Below are 19,025 nucleotides of genomic sequence, written 5' to 3' on the forward strand. Positions count from 1 at the left end.
TCTTGTTCTGAGAGCCATTCAAATTCACAAAATGCAGCCAAGGGAATAAGCAAGGCACGGTTCACATTAGACTGTAAAATGCAGCTAGAGGTCAATTTTGCTTGGTACAGACTTGCTAGATGAGAAATTAAGCCTCACTTCTCTGTCTTATATATATGTAGTCCCAAACCTCTGCCACACACAGTTTTGGCAAAACCAGGTATGACGGTTGAAAAAGAAAAAGACTTTAAGGATCCGTATTTCAAATGCTCTGCTAACTAGATAAGTACAAATAAAGATATTTCAATGTATTCTAAAATCCTGATTTTTAATGTGTATTCCATTTTAAAAAACAGTTCAATAACAATCTCTGAGATAATACCTACACTTAAGAAGAAAACCCCCAAGGGCTTTATTATTTCTTGAGGCTCTTTTTTTTTTAAACCAAGGGACAGTATCTTTTAATTTAGAAAATTATCAACAGGCAGGATTCTCAAGAACTTCACCAACTCTACAGACCACAGCAGGGCTCTTTTCCACAGAGTGATTGCCAGCATCTTAACCAAACGATCGAGCTGGTGGGAGAAAAATGCCACCTGACATCCGGAGAGTAACACTATTTCACATAAATTACACAATACAATGTGTCAGGTACAGAAACCATCAATCCACCCGGTAAGAACAACCAGCATTTGTGTTGAAGCTCAAGGGCTTACCCAAGGGCATATGGTTAGCTAACAAAGGCAAGCACCTAAAAATAGAAGATACTATGTATTTTTTTTCCCAATCTGGTAATTTGCCTCCTTAGACATTGTTAATACACCAAATGTGAAAAAAGTTCAAAAAATCAAGAAGAACCATCCATCCCCAATATAATTTAATTTTAGGTTAGTTCTGCTCAAGAATGGCAAGAATTGCCATTTTATCAGAAATCAGAATTGCTCTGAGAATGTCTTAGAAACGAAGATCAATAACGAGTGCAGTCACATTAAAAAAAAGACTTTTTCATTTTTATTTTGAAAGCCCTGAGAACTGCATATGTTACAGCCAGGGCTCTATCACAGTCTCCCCGATTCTCAAACACAAACACGTCCCTGGTGCTTCCGCAACAAACTGCTTCACATCTCACACCTGGTTCTCTGTGCTCCTCTCCAAAGACCCCTGTGGACACTCCACGCGCCAGCTCCCTGGACCCCTGACCTCTCCCGTCCATTGCTTCGCTCCCCCTGTCCCGTCCTACAGTATCTTTCTTCCCATCTGCCATCGCCCGCATTCCTACACACGGGTCAAGGTTGGGCTGGGGCGCCCCCATCCTCCTAGTAAATACACTTTTTGCCCGGACCACGCAAAGTTCCCCACAACTTTACGACAGGTCTTAACTTGATCCTACACTATATTAGTGTCAGTGGTTTGGGATTCCTAGATCTTTAGCTTCTGTGTGTACAAACTGCCTTAAACTAAAATCTTTCAGCCCCAATGGCACCTAGTCAAGTAGAGACCAGAACAATACCTGTGGTCCAGCCGGGCCCCGCCCACGCTCGCCATGCTCTCTGGACACCGGGCGGTACGACGTCCCGACTCCCCCGGGCAGCACGGCCCTGCCAGGTCACAGGTGTGCTGGCGAGAGCCCTGCTTCCCCTTGGCCCACTGGGATCCTGTTCCTCCCAGGCAGCCTTCCCACCTGGCTTAATCATCAAGTCCTTCTGGTATGGCTTGATTCATCAAACTGCTAAATCTTTAAACTTCATATCCACATTAAGAGTTGAACAGTAAGTTGAGAAATTTAAACCTGGGCAAGGTTCTTTTTTTTTTTTTTTTGCAGTGGCAGATCCATACCATTATCATGGATTAACCAACCACACACTGCAGAGAAATGGAGACAGTAATACTTGCTGATATACTACATGCAAAAAGGCAGTATTTTCCATATTTCTTAACAAGTATATTTCTACTGGCTTAGAGTAATAAATAAGTTATAAAAATTCTTTAAACTGAAAACACCAAAGTATCACGGAACTTAAATTCTTGTGCTGTTTTTCCACACCTGAATTTAGTTAAGATATAATTTAAATAAGCAAAGCACTACCCAGCAAGTGATTCACACACTCTCAGATTAGTCATTAAGGAGCCAGTCCACAGGCAGGAATGCCTCCTTCTCTAGAAAAAATATACATCATACACTCAAGGCTTCAGGCTCAAAGACTGCTGTTTCTAAGCTGGTGGGTATTTTCTGGTTCATGTAAAAGTCCTATTCTTTCTCCTCCTAGAGAGAAATCCATTTTCAGGGAAAAGATGGAAATGTTGAAAAGGGAAAAAAAGAAGTCTGCAATCTGAATTATAAAAATACAGAGTGCAACTGTGTGACTTCACTGACTCAGCACATCTTCAATGAATCAGCCATTTTTTAATCTTTAAAAATCACTGCATAAAAGAAAACAAATTCAGAGGTGTGGTTTTTTTTTTTTTTTAACCCAAAGTAACTGCTAATAATATGATGATAAAAGCCCTGGAGTTACAGGCTCCATTATCCAAAGGTTCCACTTTTACCTTTTTTCGCTCCTGTTCCCTCTGCTGGAGTCTACAGACGGTGTCAGTAGCTGCTTGCACTGAAATAAAACAGACAGTGGGTTTTCAGTCACCAGCCCTTACTCAAGGGGAGACTTATCTGGATTAAAAAACAAAAGGACCAACAAAAAAACATTTGGATTGTCTTAGATCTCAAGAAACTACACCAAAAAAGCTGGTTTTGTTCACGGCACGGTGGCTAAAAAGTGAAAAAAAAAAGAAAGGATTTGGAATGGCATAATGAGAACCACTATCATTTGTGAGCCAAGGACATTTAGTACCAATTTCGATGACAAGTCATCATCAACAACCTCAAGATTCTCTGAAAAGATATAAAACACCTGATAAACGTATTATTCCCTTCCGATGGAGGCAGCCTTTACAGCGTCTCTGATTCGTCCACTCCCTCTCTCCTTTTCCTCATCCGTCCTGCTGCTCCCTTGCAGGCAGGACTTGATAGATACCCAGAGGGCTCCAATGACCCTCTGCTAGTCTTCTCGCCTCCTCTCCCATCCTTTCACTCACCCTGGCTGCCACTGCCAGACCCAGGCTTCTCTGGCCTGCTTGCTTTCGAGTCAGTTCCCTTTTCAATGAATTGCAACAGCTGGTAATAATTACTGCAGCTAATTGCTGAGTATGACTGTGCCCAGAGCTGTGCTAAGTACTATCCACGTTTCACTCCTCTCCACTTTCCTACTAGGTGAGGATCACCGTCCCATTTTATAGATTTTTGGCATCTATAAAAAAACTGAGGTGTGAAGAAGTGAAATGTCCGTAATGGCAGTAACGTGACTCACAGACACAGAGAGCAGGACTTAAAATCAGACCCCGACTCTGCAGACTCAGCTCTCACCTTCAACACTCTACCCCTCTTACGGTTTCACTAAGGACAGTGGTCCATCACGCCAAACCTCTTCATTTCCCAGACCCATTTTATTTCTGCACACGTTTCACTTACTTCACCTGGCTGGCGTGCAGGCTGAGTCAGCCTCCGTCAGTCGCACCTAGAGCTGAGCTCTTACGCCCTGTGTAACTGCTCCGGGGCGGGTCTGCTTCCTCACTCACTCAGCCGTCTGTTAGGTGATTTCCTGGGCACCTACCAGGTGCTCCCGCTGCTGCTCCTCACCTCTCAGAATCTTAGTTCCTCATTTGTGAAATGAATGTAACGACTGGTGAGAGGACTTAAGAGCTGATAGGAGAAATAGGTAACGAAGTAGACAGCATGCTTAAAAACCGCGGAGATTAACACTAATAGTAAAAGCCACTCAGAGCAGAGGTTCTTGCACATAGTTAGCAGTCAAGAAAGTTACTGCTACAATTATCCTACACCCTGGCCTTTCCCTAGGCAAAGTGCTTTCCTTATTCCTCTCCTCTAGTTATAATGTTTACGTTTCAAAAGCCTACTCCCACGTTTAGTCCCTTCATAGAGCCCTCCAGATGAATCCCTTCCCTATGTGGATTGACTCTTACTTGAAATTCTTTTATCAGGCCGGTGTATATCCTACCACATGACCTTGCATTGCCTCAAACAGAGGCTTCCCCAGCTGTTGCACAAGTACACCCTCTACCCACCCTGAGCCAGCCCCAGGGAGCTCAGAGCTCTGTGCAGGGCAGGCGCCGGGACTTCCTTCGAAAGAATGTTAGGCCCCTCCCTGGGAGAGCATGGCAAAGAGGAGGGTGCCACTGTTAAAAAGTCAAGGTTTTATCAGTAGCCATTTGTTCTAGTCAAATCAAAGATGACACTGAAGTACTAAGAGTGACGGTCCCCAGTCACTGTTCTAATAGGAGAGCTGAAAGCAAACAAAACAGGAGTGTATCTGCCTCCTTTCTGTGGTATGTTAATATTACATCATCTCTCCTGGGCAGTGGTTCCATCATTTCCTGTTCTTTCCCCTCCCCCAGTCCTGAACATAACTTTAAAAAAATCCATTTTATGGACTTTGGGTGCTTCATCGTTTTCTGGGCTCAATCTAAGAGTTATAGGAACGTGACATTTATTTTGCCGTTTAAAAACTTAATTAGAACGCATCTGACGAAGGCACACTTTTCTTACCACAATTATCCTCGTACTTAGAATATCCATCTGTAGAAATCTCAGTCTCTGAAGTAACGTATTTTTTAACTTCTCATCCACATAACCAAAAAAAAAGGCTTGCTTTCCGAATTTAAGGAAACCTGCTTCCCTAAAATCTAAGAAAATACCTTAGAAGTGACTACACTTTTCCTTTTCCTCACAAGTCGAGACTCCACGAGGAAAAGGCTCATTTCCCTCACCTTTCCCATCTCTTCTACTCCACGTTTAGGTTGTTCCTAATTCAGCAGAAACAGGAACAGACTCTGTGAAGAACCGAGACGCCTCACCCCATCCCGAGAAAGAGAAAGTGGGTTGACAAAATTCTTAGAACTCTAACGCGCTTTAATTTGCAGGGAACCAGAGCAGGGGAGTAGGGAGAAAGGGATTCAATATGGGAGAGGCAGGTAGGAGAACGCATCCACCCTGAAAGCAAGCCTCGGCATTCCCCACAGATGCTCCCCAAGAAAAATAATCATACGAGTTTATTAAAAGACATCAGACACACGGCACGAAAAGTGAGACCGCAGAGCTGAGGAAACAAACAGAACGATAATCACATCATTATAGATCTAAAAACCAACCAAAACAGAGAGAAACTGAAGGAACGATGCTGAAGCTGAAGCTCCAGTACTGTGGCCACCTCATGCGAAGAGCTGACTCACTGGAAAAGACTCTGATGCTGGGAGGGATTGGGGGCAGGAGGAGAAGGGGACCACAGAGGATGACATGGCTGGATGGCAGCACTGACTCGATGGACCTGAGTCTGAGTGAACTCCGAGAGTTGGTGATGGACAGGGAGGCCTGGCGTGCTGCCATTCATGGGGTCACAAAGAGTCGGACACGACTAAGCGACCGAACTGAACTGAAGACTAAACAGTTGGCAGCATTATTACTGCAGAACGGAAAGCAAATATTGTAAAGCCTCACTTGTAAACAAAGTTAGGGTCACAACTGAGAGGCTGGGGGGAGAAGCAGAGGGAAGGGTGAGGTCCTGAGCCTCCCCGCCCCTGGCACCTAACGCAGAAACAACGGCGCTCTAACTTCTGCCCGTTTTTTAATCATTATTTTTCTCTGAGTGATCTTTCAGCAACAACTCTCTCTTACAACAAAGAAACAATTATTTTAATGTATTTCCTTCAGTTTTACTTGAGATTCTGCTCTGCTAAATTCAAGTAAAATTTAAAAATTAATACCTTAACTTAAAAATTGCCCGAGCCCATTCTTACCAAAAGTTCTCTTCTGCCTCTCACACCTTCTCAACTATTCATTCAGTTAACACCTCCACTCAGCCCTCTATTTTGATATATATATATATATATATATACACAAAGATGTCGGCGTGATAATTCACCAAAGTTAAAAACCAACGGTTATCTTTAGATAATTAAACTGATTTATTGCTTTCTTCTTTTTGTTATTTTCTTATTTCTACTTTCTTGTTACTTAGACATATATCCATGTGTTTAAATAATGAAAAATAAAGTTTTAAAAAGAGAGAGGAAGGCAGGAAGGGAGAGAAAATTCTTTTACTATGGCCTTGTTAGTTAACTTAAATTGAGAAACACCCTAGAGACCTTCTGTCCTTACCCTCTCAAAAGGAGGCCTGGTTCCTGATTCTAAGCAAGAAGAACAGACACTCAGCAGTGTCTTTGGGATGGAGAAACGTAAAGGCTGTGTCCTGATGACAAGGTGCTGCGTGGGTCACTCTCCCCACTTACACATCCTCCCAGAGCCCAGGGACTTTCCGGGGTTAAAATTTCCAGAAGCCACCGGTGATTCTTGGCTCTGTCAGCCCTGCTCACCCAATGCTAAGACGCTTAGCTAGGATTCTATAACCGGCTCCGTGCCAACAGTCCAGGATGAGCCCCCCACCCCCCAACGCCCTACTGTAGCTCAGTTCCACGCACAGTGTTAGACCAACAGCTGAAGGTCCACACACCAAGTTTTGGGAGTCTCAGCTGACCGCATGCCCAACTCAGCTCTCAGATGTGCAGAGCTAAGACAGGCCTGACAGGCACAAGACAAAACTCCATCGTCACTAACCTTGTAGCTTAACTCTAATTTACTTAGATGAGAGTATATCCCATAGATAAACACAAGTCAGCATCGCGGCTTAAAATGTCAACTTTTCAAACATGAAATTCCCCAGGAACAGTAGCTGGGCCCAGGCCAAGTTTTAAAAAACTATGCTGGCTCTAAAAGCAAACGATTATCTCCATTATACCTGTGACGTTCGTGATAAGAGATACAAGGCCATCTTTAGGCTGGAGCCTACTGGGGAAGCCATTCCTGTTTCTAGCAGCAGCAGTACCCCCAAGGCCTCTGTGCATTTCTAATGCTAAAACTTTCATTATCGCCTCACGTTTTAATTCTTCCTTTTAGGAAAATTCATTTACTGTCTGGATTCCCTGTGACCTCTAAACACTTTGCTATTTCATTGTGAAGACTATGCTTTAAAAAAAATTTTTTTTAATTTATTTTTGGCTGTGCTGGATCTTTACTGATGCACGTGGGCTTTCTCCAGCTGCAGCGAGTGGGGGCTGCTCTCTAGTTGCGATGTGCAGGCCTCCATTGTGATAGCTCCTTTTGGTGTGGAGCACGGACGCTGGAGCGTGCAGGCTCAGCAGCTGCAACACAGGAACGGAGCTGCCCCACGGATCCAGGGATCGTGGGCTAGGGACCGAACCTGTGTCCCCTGCACTGGCAGACAGAGTCTTAACCACTGGGCCACCAGGGCAGTCCCAAGACTATGCTTTTAACATGAGGCTTCCCATCAGAAACAGCAATGACCCAGGAATTAAACGGATTGAAAAATCCGTTCATAGCTTAAAAAAAAAAACTAATTATAATCCCACTTATTTTTATATACTCAAAGTGTATAAAAGGAAAGTTACAGCGCATCTCAAAAGCATACACAGGCATTCTGATCAATAAATCTGAGTTTTATTTCCAGTGTAATGTCTAAGACAGCTTCTCAAGGTTAAGGAATTGACTGTATGAAGGAGCAAGGGCATGTCTGCAGCGACATAGAAAGCCCGAGATCAGGTTTAGACTCTTCCCTCTTCCACTCAGAGAAACCACGTCGCCCTGTCCTCCGACTATCCGAGAGCGCAGACTCACCCGGACTTGCACACACATCCTCGTGTAACTCGGTCATTAACCAAGCCCTCCCGCCTTTCCCCTCACAGGCCACTACGTCACCAGCCTTCGCTTTCTTTAAAAAAAAAACAACAAAACTTGTTTATTTGGCTGCACCAGGTCTCAGCTGTGGCATTCGAACTCTTAGTTGCGGTGTGTGGGATCTCTTAATAGCTCCCTGTCTAGGGATGGAACCCAGGCCCCTGCGATGGGAGCTCAGAGTCTCAGCCACTGGGCCTCCAGGAAAGCACTGGTGCTTCCCTTCTCCCCTAGAAAGACGCTGCTTCGTTTTCCGCCCCTCATTATTTGCCAGCACCCTCTGTCCCTGGACAAACTGAACAGCATCAATGTGGGTTTGAAGGGAAGCCCCGAGTTTCTTCTAACACCTCTAATTTTAAACTCAGTTACTCATAAAACTCCTTTGATTTTGTAATTTGATATGTTTAAAAAATATTCTTTTTAGCAAACATCCTTCCACATTAAAACATTTGGCTTAATGCAAAAAGTGATAAAACACAAACATTTACGACAGGACTTTTTTTTTTTTTAAGTTAAAAACTCTGGTGTCCTGCTTGGCAATGAAGCTTGATTCCATACCCTAATTCCTGGCCATCAGACATTTTCTTGCAGATACATTTTTTAAGGTACAAAAAGGTTTCAATTTTCTTACATCCTGGAAGGGAAATCCTGCACGCCCACCTTGCTGGGGAGGTTGATGCTCTGAACATCAAGGGCGACACACACTAATCACCTGACTTCTGAAACTGGGCGGCTTCCCTCTCTCATCTCCACCTCCCACCAAACACCCTGGGAAATCCGTTTGGGCAGAGCGTGCGTTATGAAATAAAACAATATTAAAAAAAAAAAAAACACTGGCTTACGTCTCTGGAGAACTTGGTTTAAGCTGCCTTGCACTGTTGCTCTACACGTCGGAAGAGTATGTTCATTTGTCTCATGGATCACATTCTTCAGATTTTCAAGAACTCGCATTTCTCGAAGACCACGTTTTTCCTTTTAAAAGAAAAGTACATATTGTGCCTTAAATCTTAGCAATTACTTTCTGAGACTTCCACCCAAGTTCTGGTTGCTATGTTACTACTTATTACTGAAATTCATATAGCCTTCTTCTAATTATTTGGCGATGACTGAGGTCACAACCTGGAGGTATTTTTTTATTATGAAATGCTTCAAAAGTTGCAAATATGAGTCATATTTTCATACCAATGTTTAAAAATGGGCATAAGAAATACTAAAAGAATAAGAAGAGAGACCTAGATTCCATGCATTTCATCTGTGGCAAAGAAATTATCAGACTTTAAATTACATTTTGTTGTTATCATCATAAAGCTTCTATTATTATGCTCTGATTGCACTTCACTCAAATAAAAGTGTATGGAAAAAGTAGTAACATGTGGGTTCTTCCCTGTGTAGACAAGAGTTATCACTCAGGGCCTGAGACCACCTTACAAAGGCCTGCCTGCATGGCTGGCCTTTGTGGGGACTGGGAACTTGACCAGTCAACAGCCCCCAAGCAGGTAACACTTCCCGTGAATGACAAGACACCTCCCTCCTTCCAGGAGTCCAGAACTCTGATATGTGCCAGGCACAGGCTGTCTGCTTGTCGGGTCCCCAGTAAGAACCCTGGACCCCCAGGCTCAGATGAGCTTCCCTGGAAGACAACACATCACATGTTGTCACAACCCACTCCCGGGGGAGTGAAGCGTGCCTCGTATGACTCCGCCGGGTGAGACACCCTTGGAAGCTTCTGCTTGGCTTCCTCTAGACGCCTCCCCAGGCACCTGTTCCCTTTGCGAGTCTGCTCTGCCTCCTTCAGCCATGATAAACCTCGGGCACCAGCCTGCTGGTTAGTGCTGGTGAACTGATGCACTTGGGGGTGGTCCTGGGACCCGCAGCCCAGCCCCAGCTTCAGAAAGCTGAGCTTAACCCACCTTCCCACTTGGGTGGGCTCGACTGAGTGACTCGCTTCCAGAGAATAAAGTGCGGAATGAGAAAAACATAGACTTCAGGGTGGAGCCAACAAAGGTGACCTTGTGAGTGACGTCATGACGACGGCATGCACCTCCCGAGGTGACGTGACCAGAGGGACGTGCTCCCTCGCTGGGACGCCTTCCCAGAGTGTGTCAGCCCCGTCTAATCCTAAGGAAAACATCAGACAGACCCAGACGGGGCCACACTCTGCAGGATACTGGCCAGAACTCAAGACTGTCAAGATCAAGAGAAACAAGGAAAGCCCAAGAATTGTCACAGACCAAAGCGGACTAGAGAGACATGACGATTAAAAGCAGTGTGCTGCCCTGGATCAGGTCCCGGGACAGGAAGAGCGCTGTAATGGAAAACTGGTGAAATGCGCGCAAAGTCTGGTGTTTCATTAGCAGTAACGTTCTGGTGTCAGTTTCTTAGTTTTTACCGATGTAGCACAGTAATTAATATAAAAGATTAACAATGGGAGAAAGTGGGCGAGGGGTACACGAGAACTCTGTGCTGTATTAGTAAGTTTACTGTAAATCTTAAAATAATACAATGCAAAAAGTTCATTGAAAATGAAGCGTGGTAAATGTGATTATGAGGAAATAATGGTATAGTAGTTACTAGAGGTTTTGTTTTGAACCATCTTATGGAACAGCTGGGGTAAGATATTTTACTCTAATTTTAAACTTATACAGAAGTTGAGAGGGAATGAAAGAATGAAGCTTGCTTTCTGATGTATAACACCCCATAAAGTTACAGATCTGGTCAACTTTTCTCAAATTGAAACTGATAACAAGTGCTCATATAATGTGCTTAAGACAGTACTTGGCACAAAACACTTAAAAATGTTAGCACTTATTCAGAGTATTAGTACAGTTATTATATTTTTACATTAAAGATGTAATAGTATCAGAGAGGAAATGAGAGACTGATGTAATATTTAAATTTTTCTTTCCTTCAAATAGTCCCACAAGTCCTAAAACCATACTGTGTATATATATATAAATTTATGTCATATGGGGGATAGACTTTTTCCTTATATTTAATAATGTGAGATACTTTTACAACCTAACCAAAATGAGATCAGATGTCAAGTGAAATTTTACTTTGTCCTGCCTTTCAAGGGATTTTCTCTTTAATAAATCAACATTCAAATGCATCAACATGAACCTTCCCAACTCTTCTCATCACTGCACCTATCTGAACAATCCTTTTTTCCTCCCTCCAATCTAACCCACATTGCCTCCACTCTTTCTGTATTTCTCTAGCATCCAGGTTTCTTTCTCAGGTCAAACATCAGCCCCTCTTCTGAAAAGTTCCCTCCCAACTCAGTTGAGAGCTGTTCCCTCATGAGATCTCAATCACTGTGCTGAATTTATCATCATAATCTCATCATCACAATCTGCTCTCTGCAGCTGGTAAACCCCTGGAGGAAGAGACTGTTTCTTATTTGTGTTTGCGTATCTGCTGAGGCAGACAGTTCTGGATCCGTTCCCCTCGTCTCTCTTCCTCTGAACACACAAGTACCATTTGGTGGTGATCACCAAGCATTCCCGGAGTCACCGCTGCGGCGGTGTGCCTGATCGGTCGTGTTCAACTCTTTGCGACCTCAAGGACTGTAACCCACCAGGCTCCTCTCACCCTGGAACTTTCCAGGCAAGACCACTGCAGTGGGCTGCCATTTCCTCTGCCAGGGAATCTCTCCCACCCAGGGATCGAACCTGTGTTTCTTGCATCTCCTATGTTAGCAGGTGGATTCCTTACCACTGAGCCACCTGGGAAGCATTTGGTGGTAAAGGTGCCTGTAGAACAGATACCACTAGCCGCTTCCCACCTGCCTTCCCTTCTGCTGCAAGAAACGCACACGTGATGGCTGGCCTCCCAAAGCCACCCTGTGAGCAGCCCTGCTGGAGGAAAGGCTGAGGTCGTGGGGCTCTGGCCGCTGTGCGAGGAAAGGAGAGCCACTCTCTTCAGGGGTCTGTCCCTAGGAACCAAATATCTTCCTTCAGACACAGTCGGGTATATTCGGGAACTCTTGAGTAAAACAGAGACTGAAGCTTGCTGAAGGTGAAGCAAGGAGCTGGCGCAGGACTGCAGGTCATGAACTGTGACCCGCACGGGCCTCCCCTCTCAGAGGTCTGGCACCTCCTTACTCGCTGAGACCACCAGGCGGATGCGCACCCGAGGGGCCCCGCCGGGATCTCTGTTCACAGCACTGACTGGAATCGGGGGAATGAAAGCGCTGTGCCAAGTCAGGAGCAAGACAGTCAAGGGTCCTGAAACACTAGCAAACACAAAAAGAGGGCCTGCAGTATTAGAGCAGGATGCCGAAAACTGAAGCAACGCTGCCACCGTGTGGCACTTACTCCTTTCTTTTGGAGACAAAATTTTATCAAGAACAAGATCATTGTTGCCGGGTGCATTAACTTTTAAAAATACAAAAACTACAAACAAGCTTCCCTTTAAACGTGAGTCAGTTTGCTTCAAGTGAACCACATTTAAATGGTCTAGAGAAGACGAAACCCGAGGAACCATGTTCGACGTCATGCAATAATCTGTAATGGAAAAGAATCTGAAAAACACTGTGTGTGTGCATAAATCAATCCCTTTGCTGTGTGCCTGAAACACTGTTAATAACTGTACTTCAATAAATTAAAAAAAAAAAAAAGATGGGAAACTTCCAGGAAGCTCTGACAGCGCTCCTCACCCTTCCTCCTGGCCCAGCTGTGTGACTCAGGGAAGATCGCTTTCATTAAGTAGAGGAGGGTATTATTTGGGCCGAGAAAAGAGCTGTAAATAGCATCTAACTCTAAATCTCGAAAGCACTCTCAGCGTCTCCCTCACAATTTGCAGGGGAAAGGTTAGAGTGGAACAGAACAGGCAGCTGAGCCCGATGTAGAGGAATTTCCACTGAACTCCCAGAAAGACCGCCCCGGAGGGGACTGTGGGAGAGGCCAGGACCAGGGACCTTTCCTGAAGATGAGTGACATGACAGGCAGCTGCAGGGAGCGCCAGCACAGTAACGGACACTCTGAGCCCTTCAGGCACCATTCTTCCGTGAGGACAGGAGTCAGCCCGGCTGCGGGGAGGGGCCTGGGTCTGCCTCACCCACGGATACAGCGCTGGTTCCTAACTCGAGGTCTCCCGCAAAGTGCTCAAGACGCCCTGTCGGACCTTCTACAACAAGCTTACATCTACCATATCCAGTGTGAAAATTCTCTTCTTTAGTGAACACTCTCCTTCCCAGGTGGTGCTAGTGGTAAAGAATCCACCTCCCAATGCAAGCAACATCAGAGACGTGGGTTTGATCCCTGGGTCGGGAATATCCCCTGGATAAGGGAAGCAACCCACTCCAGCATTCTTGCCTGGGGGGAATCCCATGGACAGAGGGGCCTGATGGGCTGCAGTCCACGGGGTCGCAAAGACTTGGACACAACTGAGCGCACGCACACACACAGGTCTTTAGAGACACATTTACAAACTTTAAAAAAAACAAAAACTATTTAGTATTTCAAATTAGTCAGCCTGGCGCAGCGGGGAGAAAGATGATGTATGGAAAAACCAACGCATGTTGGAAAAGCCAAGTTTCAGTCCAAGCTCTGCCAGCTGCTCCCCTGGATCATACTAGGTACCTTCAACACACCAGACACTCTTTCAGGCACTTGGATACAACAAAGTCTAAGAACAGTTAACTGTCTGCATTCTCGTGAAGGGCAACAGGCAATAAACAAGCAGAGAGTAAGAAAAACATAGGTAGTAGTAAGAGCTTATGGGAGGCAGAAGTCTAAGGTGGTCCCTGAGACCCCCACCTCCAGATACAGCCTGTGCTGTGCTCTAAGCGGCGTCAACAGGACGAGAACTGAGAACTTCCAGAGGTTCAAGCTGGATTTAGAAAAGGCAGAGGAACCAGAGATCCAATTGCCAACATCCACTGGTTCATAGAAAAAGCAACAGAGTTCCAGAAAAACATCTGCTTCATTGACTACGCCAAAGCCTCTGACTGTGTGATTCACAACAAACTGGAAAATTCTTAAAGAGATGGGAGTACCAGATCACCTTACCTGCCTCCTGAGAAATCTGAATGCACGTCAATCACCTCAGATGTGCAGATGACAGCACCCTGACAGCAGAAAGTGAAGAGGCACTAAAGAGCCTCTTGATGAGAGTGAGAGAGCAGAGTGAAAAAGTTGGCTTAAAGCTCAACATTCAGAAAACTAACATCCTGGCATCTGGTCCCATCACTTCATGGCAAATAGATGAGGAAACAATGGAAACAGAGACAGACTTTATTTTCTTGGGCTCCAAAATCATTGAAGATGGTGACTGCAGCCATGAAATTAAAAGACACTTGCTCCTCGGAAGAAAAGCTATGACCAACCTAGATAGCATATTAAGAAGCAGAGACATTACTTTGCCGACAAGGGTCTGTCTAGTCAAAGCTATGGTTTTCCCATAGTCATGTATGGATACGAGAGTTGGACCATAAAGAAAGCTGAATTGATGGTTTTGAACTGTGGGGCTGGAGAAGACTCTTGAGAGTCCCTTGAACTGCAACCAGTCCATCCTAAAGGAAACACTGGAAGGCCTGATGCTGAAGCTGAAGCTCCAATGCTTTGGCCCCCTGATGTGAAGAGCTGACTCATTAGAAAAGACCCTGATGCTGGGAAAGATTAAAGGCGGGAGAAGGGGACGTGCCACAGTCAACGGGGTTGCAAAGAACTGGACATGACTGAGCGACTGGGCAACAGCAACACTGCTCAGTCCTGCTGGACTCTGCGACCCCACGGACTGTGGCCCGCCAGGCTCCTCCGTCCAAGGGATTCTCCAGGTAAGAATGCTGGAGTGGGTTGCCATTTCTCACTCCAGGGGACCTCCGTGACCCAGGGTCAAACCCGTCTTCTGCATCGGCAGGCAGATTCCTTACAGCTGCACCACACGGAAAGTCCACAGACACCTGTCAGTTATTCAGTCAAACCCTAATGGAGGTCCTGCTGTGAAGCTACTCTACTTAAAGTCTCACATCAGCTGACTTTAAGGGAGACGATCCCAAGGAGGCCTGACTTCATCAGTGAGTCCTTAACAAGGCCGGGGCTCTTCTCGGCAAGAGACTTGAAGCATGAAAGGGATTCCACCTCATGGGGTCTCCACTTGTTAAGTCTTTGAGTGAATGAGTAAGTGAAGGTCGCTCAGTTATGTCTAATTCTTTGCGACCCCATGGACTATACAGTCCATGGAATTCTCTAGGCTGGAATACTGGAATGGGTAGCCATTCCCTTCTCCAGGGGATCTTCCCAACCCTGGGACTGAACCCAGGTCTCCCGCACTGCAGGGGATTCTTTACCAGTTGAGCCACAGGGAAGCCCGAATCTTTGAAGAGGAGACCATATGGCAAGAAAGGCGGGTGGCTTCTCGGAGCTGAGTGACTCCCAGCTGACAGCAAGCAAGGAAACGGGACCTTCGTCTACCTCAGTGAGGAAGTGAGTCCCGCCACAGTCACAGGAATCGGGAGGACCCTGAGCACCAAGTAACGATGGCGCCTGGCCCAGCCCCGGATTTTCACCCTGTAAGACCTTGAGCAGAGTACCCACCACACTGTACCTAGACTTTCTTCTCACTAAGGAACCACCAACGATCTCTACATAGCAGGATAAGGGGACAGGGTCTAGTGAGTTTTCTGTGTGAGGGATAACTATTCTTATCCTGCAACAAAAGTAACGATGATGAAGAAAACCAACAGCCACCTTCAGGTACCAGAAAAGATTCCAAGAGACGCACACCTTTCATCTTCACAACAACACTGTGAAGCAGGTGTTCTGCAGACTCTGTGTCTGCTGAGCCCAGAAATGGTGTCCAGCGCAGCAGCCCTGTCCGTGTCTGAGTGCTCTGTACCAGAGGCTTTCTGGACTTGTAAAGGGTTTATGGAAACCTTCCCTCCTTTTGGCAGACCGAAGACTTCCTGCTTGGAGTCTCACTTGAAAATAAAATCCTGACTCACAGAGAATCACAAAATTGTTTGTATAACACCATTAACCACCATCAACCTATCAGGAGCTCGGGGTGTTACTACTAAGCGATGCACAGTGAACCAATTATACATGTGCAAAACCACCGTCAAATGAAACAGGACGGCAGGCTGGTGCATCACGACTGTGGGGACAGAACGTAAGAGGCTGGGTGGTAGATGGTCCAGCTAGAAAGACAGGGATCAGGTCACAGCAGGATACAGGCCTTTGTCTATAGACAGAAAATGACATCCGAGGGTTTTAAACTCTCTGGCAGAGTTCCTTCGCCTGTGAATCCTACAGGAAATCAATCCTGAAAATTCATTAGAAGGACTGGAGCTGAAGCCGAAGCTCCAATACTTTGGCCACCTAATTCAAAGAGCCAACTCACTGGAAAAGACCCTGATGCTGGGAAAGATTGAAGGCAAAAGAAGAGGGCGGCAGAGGATGAGCTGGTTAGACAGTATTACTGACTCAATGAATTTGAGCAAACTCTGGGAGAGTGGAGGACAGAGGAGACTTACATGCTACAGTCCATGGGGTCACAAAGAGTCGGACATGACTGAGCGACTCAACAACTATTACTCTGGCAGCAGGGTGAAGACTAGATTTGACTGGGTTGATAGGGCAGGCATACCAGTCAGAAAGGATACATTTATGCAGTAATGTCTAGAAACTTGATCGCTGAATGTGACCTACAGGAGACGGAATAGCCAGGGGTAATTCTCGTGTTTTAACTTAAGAGCTTTGGGTAGATGCTGCTGCCTCAAATGAGAAAAAAAGAATACAGAAAAGGGGGTCTGGAAAATTGACCAATCCATCTTTAAAATTTTTCTCTCTCTCTCTTTTTTTTTTTAACTATACCTCATCTTACAGACAGAAAAGGCAATGGCACCCCACTCCAGTACTCTTGCCTGGAAAATCCCATGGATAGAGGAGCCTGGTGGGTTGCAGTCCATGGGGTCCCCAAGAGTCGGACACGACTGAGCGACTTTACTTTCACTTTTCACTTTTATCCATCGGAGAAGGAAATGGCAACCCACTCCAGTGTTCTTGCCTGGAGAATCCCAGGAACGGGGGAGGCTGGTGGGCTGCCGTCTATGGGGTCGCACAGAGTCGGACACGACTGAAGCGACTTAGCAGCAGCAGCAACATCTTACAGAAGAAAAACTGAGCTCAACAGACAGTAAACAAGCCAAAGCAGACCCCAGACCTGGAGCCCAAGGCTCCTCCCACCTACACTTGTGCTCCCTCTATTCATGTCAATGTCTCTTAATAAGTTTTACATTGTATATTTTATGGACACAAGAACAGAAATCAGAGATTTTAAAACTAGAGAATTCCCCTTCTGTGTATTAACACACTAGCAGATCAGGGTGGTATTTTTGCAAAATGAGTTGCAAATACTCACTTCAAATTCTTTCACAAAATAACGGGTTTCACCTTGGATAACTGGTCTGTGATCTAAGAGCCTTGAATGAATTTCTCCAAGATCTGTAAAGAGAAAATGAAATTCACGGTCAATGCATTCTAAGTGGCACAATCTCTAGCTTGTTTCACACTTCCTGTTCCCCATAAACATATGCAGGTTAAAATTCAGTTCAGACCATGGATTATCCGGTTAGTAAATTGGTAAAGCCGTTTTGAGAACAATTAGGCAATATCTAATAAAGTGAAGGTATATACACTCATCAATTTCATGCTGAGATTAAAATCCAGTTCAGACTATGGATTATCTCGTTGGTAAATCGCTAGTTTTGAGAGCAATTTGGCCACATCTAGTAAAGTTAGAAGACATGCACACCCAGCAATTTCATGCCTAAGTATGCGCCCTTGAAAAACCTCTTATACAAAAGACAGACAATGTATGATTGCTTACTACGGGACGAGTATAAGGAAAGGAAAAAAAGGCGGGGCGGGGGGAACAACCTAATATACTCATGGATACTACTAAGCAGTGAATTTAAATGAATACAGTGGGGTAACATTTAATTAACATGAACAAATCCCACAAATAAAACGTCAAGCACAAAGGCAAATTTCAGAAGGATAAAGCGATTAATATAAACTTTCAAAACAGGTGGCTTCTACAAGGAAGCAGGAGGGGCTGGGTCGGTTTGCCGTTGCTGGGAGGCACCAGGCGCGGAGAAAAGGGGCGCACCCGGGCCAGGGTCCCCCACCCCCAGCCTGCCGCAAACCCGAGGCCGCCGGGGCTCGACCTGCGGCTCGGCCCCGGGTCAGAGGGCGCCGCCTGGTCGGTGGGGCTGCGCTGGGACCACCAGGCGAGAGCCCTGCTACGCCATACCCCTGATAATGAGGTGCGCCGGCGAGGCCGCGAACCCCAGAGAGTCCTTCTTCTTGCCGCCGCCGCCGCCGCCCCCCGGGGCGGCCTCGCAACCCACAGGGGTCTCGGTCCCACCGCCGCTCATGCCGACCAGCTCCGCCCACCCGCGACCGCGCTGCGCCTGCGCACACCTCCGCGGACTGCTCTCCCTGCGCGGGGCTTTGGCGTCATCAAAGGGTGTCGGGGAGCCGAGTCAACCCAGGGGCGGTTCCCGTAAGGGCACTACGGTGTAGCCAGTGACCTGACCTTGAAGGAAGCCGGTGCCGCCATGCTTGTTTAGGGCAGGTGCTGCCGGCAGAGGATGTCTGAAAGTTAGAGCTAAACTTATTCCTTCTCCTTAAACCCGCTGGCAATGGCAATCCACTCCAGTACTTTTGCCTGGAAAATCCCATGGATAGAGGAGCCTGGTGGGTTGCAGTCCATGAGCTAAGAGTCGGACACGACTGAGCGACTTCACTTTCACTTTTCACTTTCATGCATTGGAGAAGGAAATGGCAACCCACTCCAGTGTTCTTGCCTGGAGAATCCCAGGGACGGGGGAGCCTGGTGGGCTGCTGTCTATGGGGTCGCACAGAGTTAGACATGACTGAAGCGACTTAGCAGCAGCAGCAGCAAACTCGCTGGAGAGGTTTGGAGAAGTTGGTGGAAAGAGAATTTAGTTATAGAATAATATTAATAATGTGTGTGTGTTACTCAGTCGTGTCCGACTGTTTGCGACCCCATGGACTGTGGCCCGCCAGGCTCCTGTGTCTATGGGATTTTCCAGGCAAGAATACTGGAGTGGGTTGCCATTCCCTTCTCCAGGGAATGTTAATAATAGTGGCATAAATATATTATCCGTACTGTTACCAGCCACCAGTATTTACAGAGGGTTTTGACGTGCCTGCTTTGCCACCTTGGTCATCACGGCAACCCTGGGGAACAGTTTTGTCAT

General features: G+C 46.0%; 1 protein-coding gene across 2 annotated transcripts in view; it reads right to left on the bottom strand.

The window, feature by feature from the left end:
• BLOC1S5 (biogenesis of lysosomal organelles complex 1 subunit 5) overlaps positions 1 to 18,186 on the bottom strand; it is a 62,288-nt gene extending 44,102 nt beyond the window's left edge. For both annotated transcript variants that reach the window (XM_052648891.1, XM_052648890.1), the window contains exons 1-4: positions 18,053 to 18,186; positions 17,159 to 17,241; positions 8,638 to 8,767; positions 2,527 to 2,585 (exon numbers count right to left, since the gene is read on the bottom strand). In XM_052648891.1, coding sequence (XP_052504851.1) covers positions 2,527 to 2,585; positions 8,638 to 8,767; positions 17,159 to 17,241; positions 18,053 to 18,176 — 396 coding nt within the window. In that variant the 5' untranslated portion in view covers positions 18,177 to 18,186. The remainder of the gene's footprint in view (positions 1 to 2,526; positions 2,586 to 8,637; positions 8,768 to 17,158; positions 17,242 to 18,052) is intronic.
• Between the last annotated feature and the right edge of the window lie 839 nt (positions 18,187 to 19,025).

This window comes from Budorcas taxicolor, chromosome 11 (assembly GCF_023091745.1).
Source record: "Budorcas taxicolor isolate Tak-1 chromosome 11, Takin1.1, whole genome shotgun sequence".
Taxonomy (NCBI): Eukaryota; Metazoa; Chordata; class Mammalia; order Artiodactyla; family Bovidae; genus Budorcas; species Budorcas taxicolor.